The 5105-nt window shown below is 56.0% G+C and overlaps 1 protein-coding gene across 1 annotated transcript in view; it reads right to left on the minus strand.

Moving 5' to 3' along the window:
• CASC3 (cancer susceptibility candidate 3) overlaps positions 1-5105 on the minus strand; it is a gene marked incomplete at its 5' end in the record, with an annotated part of 9550 nt that overhangs the window by 2244 nt on the left and 2201 nt on the right. Inside the window, 7 exon segments of the mRNA XM_010184337.1 lie at positions 1-39; positions 715-813; positions 1363-1477; positions 1720-1784; positions 3507-4201; positions 4432-4608; positions 5025-5105. The exon segment at positions 1-39 is cut by the window's left edge and continues 170 nt beyond it; the exon segment at positions 5025-5105 is cut by the window's right edge and continues 8 nt beyond it. Of these exon segments, the coding sequence (XP_010182639.1) occupies positions 1-39; positions 715-813; positions 1363-1477; positions 1720-1784; positions 3507-4201; positions 4432-4608; positions 5025-5105 (1271 nt within the window).

The raw sequence follows: 5105 nt of genomic DNA on the forward strand, positions 1-5105 counted from the left end.
GGTTTGCCATGGGGGCTGGCGTCTGGTGGGGATGTAAACCTGTGAAGAGACAAAAACAAGCTGCAGGTGATGTTGTGTGTAAAGCCAGGGTGTCCCGAGGAGGGACACGGCTGCGCCTTCCCCCTGCGGCAGGAAGAAGCTGAGAGGCCACGAGACCGCAGCTCCTGCGCTGGGGAGGGAAACGGGAAGCGTTTCTCAGCACAGCAGAGCACCCTGGGGTCCCAATTCACTGGAACCGGACACAGCCCTGTTCCCGGTCAGCACATCCACTTCAGGAAACGGTTCTTGTGGGCAAGCAGAGAACATGCCAATTCAACAGCTCCCATTTCTGCTTTTCCTTTCTGACCCGCGAGCGGCAGGGACTGAAGCAGCAGCCCAGCCCAGCAGCTGGCAGAGCTCAACGCCCCACCGAGAGGAAGCGCTCAGCCAGGAGGGCTGCACAGAGCCAGCACATCCAGCCAGAGCTTGACAAAACACTCACAGCATCTCAGCCCTGCGCTGGCTGCAAGGGCCAGAAACGGCTGTAATCTGCTCCTTAAAATTAACAGTGACCCAGCCTCACTGCACAAGGGAAGCAGGACCCTTCCATGTTGTAGAAACGGGGAAAATGGATTCTCCCAGTGACAGAGGCCACGTGAAACCAGAGCGATTCCTCCCCAGCTCAGCAACACTGGCAGCAGCTGCCCCGTGCCCCACTGGGGAGATGTTCCTCACCTGGATGAGGGAGGTGCATTTCTGGCTGCACAATCATCCCTTGGGGTGGCAGCGGGGCCGGGTTCTCACTGTGGGTGTAGATTGGTCCCTGGAATTGTACTGCAACACACAACAGTTGGTCAGGAAAAGCTCCACTGAATTTTATTTCTCTGCAGCAATCACATGCACACCCCAGCTATGGCTGCAGGACATGAATGCAGTGCTGCAAGCTCCGTTCCCGACAGCACACGCAGTCTACCAGGCTCACAGATGCTACTCGCTCCCAGCAGAAAAACCTCCCACTCCCTCTACACAGCAGGAGAATGCTCAGGGAATTTCTCCTCCAACACTTTGAGTGCTGGACTGAATTCCTGATCCATCCTCTTGCTCTCTAATTGTCCCTTCTCTTAAATGTCATTGACATTGCTCCGATTCCAAGTTAATTTTAAATCCTCGTTCTTACGAAGAGGCGGTAACACCGGTTGTATTTCAGTGGGTTCAAACACCGACCAGGGGCTCTGAGCAGCAGCAGTTACTGCAGGAAACCACGCAGCCATGTCATTTACAAAGGAAAGGGACAACAAAGCCCCCATCTTCCCAACCCTAACAGGAGCAAGGACCCCTCCTCCAAGCACACGTGGAGCCTGGGGAGCGAGAGGAAACACTCACGTGGGTCGTAGTAGTGCCCTTCCATGATGCTGATGTGCATGGGGGGTGCAGGCTCTGGCACCGGGGGTCTCTGTCGTTGTGATGAGTAGCGCTTCACGCGACCCCCCTGCACCGCCTGGAAGAGCCCAAAGGCATCGGGAGGGTCAGCGTGAGGAGCAGGAGCCCCCCCTCCAGTGAGGGAACCCCAAAACACCACCCCGCCACCCCTGGGTCACACAGGAACAACTACCAACACCCAGCAAAGGGAAAGGCTGAGGCGTCGCGGGCGGCCTCTAATTACTACAACCCAGAAACAAATAAAGGCTGGGCTTCCGCGCACCTCAAAGCCGGAGTCACGCTCCACACAACAAGCCTTACCATTTCCTCCATCCTGTTAAACTGCGGCGGTGGCCCAGTTCCCACGTGCATATGGTTGGGAATACCTGAGGAAGACACAAACTGGTTATTATGGTCTGCATTTGTTCCCAGGAAGGAGCCACCACACCCGGTCGCCGGCCACATGAGTGCCACAGCCCGGGGACAACTGCACTACAAATAGGCACAGCTCTTGCTTTCGTGATGAGAAACCTTTTCTAACAACCCCATGTCTTAGGTGACAATTTTCAGTGTTTCAGTACAAATTAGAAGCTGTTGTGGCACCGTACAATCATCCACATTTAAAAACCGCAGCGTCAAACTGATCACGGCCGCTTCCAGGAGAGCGAAAACAGACAAAATAAACACTGCAAGAGCCCGCAGATGACTGCTACTGCAGATATCCACACGGGCACAGACGCTGTGTGCACAGCATGGCCCAACGGCTGCCTCAGCCCAGTGCCTCCCACAGTTACCTCCTACCTTCTGTGCCAGGAAGAAACAAAGGGACAGCAGAGTAACATGACAGAAATAGGACAGAAAGTGGCCTCCTACCCGCAGTCCAGAGCTGCTTCACAGTATATTTGTTAGGATGCTTTATTTTTAAGCAGTAAGAGTACACCACCTCAGCTGCAATCACAGCACTTGTGAACCCTCTTTCCACACGCACGTTTAAAGCCTCTGCAGCCAGATCAAGGTCTGCTCACACAGACTTTACCCGTCACATCAGCACACGATGCCCTACGGTTTCCTGACCGAAACCTCAAGAGATGCTTATGAAAGCAGCGAGTTGCCTGCTTCTCCTTGCTCCAGTTTTATCTCCCTCAGGAAGGGCTCAAACGCTCCCCAGAAAAGACTCTAATTCTGCCAAGAGATAATTATACCTGAACGACCTCTGCACAGACACTCAATTAGAGCTCAGTCCTTGGCTCGCATGGGGTAACTCTGCCTCGTGCCCTTCTCAGCCTCAGCTGCTGGAACAGAGCAGCCTCCTCCTACCATGCATTTGCCAATCCCAGTGAGGCCTTGGCCAGTGCCAACCAAACCTCAAATGTAGGAAATAAGGTGGTAAACAGAGGAAAGTTCCCTCCTGTTGCCAATCAGCATCCCAGGAGCCCGGTCATTCATCATCCTCACCAGGCAGCAGAGCACAGCACTCCTTATCTGCCGAACTCTGCCGCTGCTGCAGCAGTGGGGCGCACCGTGACGCACCCCGCACAAAGTCCCTGCTGCCTGTGCCACACAGGCCCTCAGCTTCACCAAACCTCCCGTTCTCAACACAAAACAGGGCAGGGAGAGGGGAAGAATCGAGTTTTATGTCCTTCCCAGCCCTAAATCAATTAACGGACACAAGCTGGAACACAGGAGGTTCCACTTAAATTGGAGAAGAAACTTCTTCTCAGTGAGGGTGACAGAGCCCTGGCCCAGGCTGCCCAGAGAGGTTGTGGAGTCTCCTTCTCTGCAGACATTCAAAACCCGCCTGGACGCCTTCCTGTGTAACCTCATCTGGGTGTTCCTGCTCCGGCAGGGGGATTGGACTGGATGAGCTTCGAGGTCCCTTCCAATCCCTAACGTTCTGTGAGTCTGCGATTCTGTGAACCTACACCAGAATGTTAAATTTGCCCTTTCTCTCTTCTGTCCTGTCCTCTCTAACCATCTCCACAGCAGCATCCCCATCACAGACCTGCGCTGATACTGGACCAAGGCAGAAACAACTCGGCTCTGACCAACCACACAAACTGCATTTGGCTGGGGCTGCGCTGGACAACAAACAGACTGCACCCACTTACCCCTCAGCTCCCGGGGCTGCATGAACTGCGACTGCCCTGGGGTCCAGTTCTGCTCCGTCAGATTCATCTGGGTCATCTCTTGCTCCAGTCCATCCAAGCTGGATTCTACCTGCGACTCCCAGTTACTGCTCTTGGTTGGTGGGGGGGACATCTCGGCTTCCACAGGTTTTGGAGGCACGGGAGCCAGCCCCTCCAAAGTGGGCACTTCATCCGCCAGCTTCCCCGCATCCCCAGCCTTGATTCTGGTCCTTCTTGCCCGGGAATAAGACTTCTTCTCCACTGGTCGATCTGGCGGCGGCTGCGCAGCATCGGCCGCTGTGGCTTGGTTCTCCAAAGCCAGCTCCTCCTTCGCAGGGCTGCTGTGGACATGGGCCGCTTCCATCTCGGGCGACTTGTCTCGCGGTGGGGTTTGCTCTGCACGCTTCGCTCGGTAGCTGCTCTCCTGCTTCGCCTGCTCACCGTTTCGAGACGGGTGCTGGACGCTTGTCTCCGAAGCTCGGTAGCTCGGACGCGTCTCTTTGTATCCACCCATTCTTGGGTAGTTCCTTGGCGGGGGCATCCTCCCCGTGCCTGCAGAGCTTCTGTTGGTGAAGGTTCGTGGGGAAGCTGAGGTGCTGTCTGCTCCTTGGTGCCTCGGGGGCTTGCTTGGCCTCTCGTTGGACCAGTTTGGGTCTCGCTGAGGAGGACTCCCAAACCTGAGGGAGAAAAAGAGTAGAGAGGACTGGAAAGAAAGCCCTGGGTGAGAGCGGCTGCTGTGCCAGGGAAGCCCTCTCTGGGATGCAGCATCCAGAAATCCCAGGACCAAGGTCCCATGCTGGGGCCAAAGTCAACACTGGGGCTTTGGGGCTCTTTTTTCCCCTCTTTGGGGCTCTAGACCCATCTCCCTCCAGGACAAGCCAAGCCTTGGTTTGCCTTTGCTGCTCACCTTGGTTTGCGCATCCTCCTCGGCTTGATGTCATCGGGGTTGTGAGCCGACCGGATGTCGTAGCCATAGAGCGCGATCAGCTCCTGCCTGGTCTTGGGGGCCTGCTCGTCCTCCCGGAATTTGTCGTGCTCCCAGCGGCCCTCATCCTTCCATAGCTTCCGCTGACGACCCTTGGGCCTGGAACAGCCACACAGGGGGGACCAAGAGGTTATTACAAAGCCAAGGAGATGTGGCAGGTTCAACCGAGACCGAGCAGTTTCAGGGAAGGGTGCGCAGGAGACAGCATCTCTTCTACCTCCCACTCTTCCTGCCCAGCAGCTGCTGGTTTCCCACTGCTATTTCTGAAAAGCAGCAAGGAGGATCACTGCTTGTTGCCAAGAGGCTTTCCTTGTGGGTTTTTTTGCACCGCCCTCAGTCTCTCCTTCAAAACAAAGAGCTAAGACGGGCTGGCAGGACGCTGCAAGCAGGCAGCCGAAGCACAAACCTTCCCAGCGCTTCACACGAAAGCAAGGAGCCGTGGCTGCCAAACGCCAGCCTGGGGGTTGGCCTCGCTCCCTCAGAGAGGGGCAGACACGTGGGGGATGCTCACATACCTGACCTCCTCCTCCTGCGTCTGCCCTCGGAGGTCGTGCTCAAAGAAGAGCCCTTTGCGTGGGATGTACGCCGGGTTCTTC

The sequence above is a fragment of the Mesitornis unicolor genome, unplaced genomic scaffold (assembly GCF_000695765.1).
Source record: "Mesitornis unicolor isolate BGI_N332 unplaced genomic scaffold, ASM69576v1 scaffold32655, whole genome shotgun sequence".
Lineage (NCBI taxonomy): Eukaryota > Metazoa > Chordata > Aves > Mesitornithiformes > Mesitornithidae > Mesitornis > Mesitornis unicolor.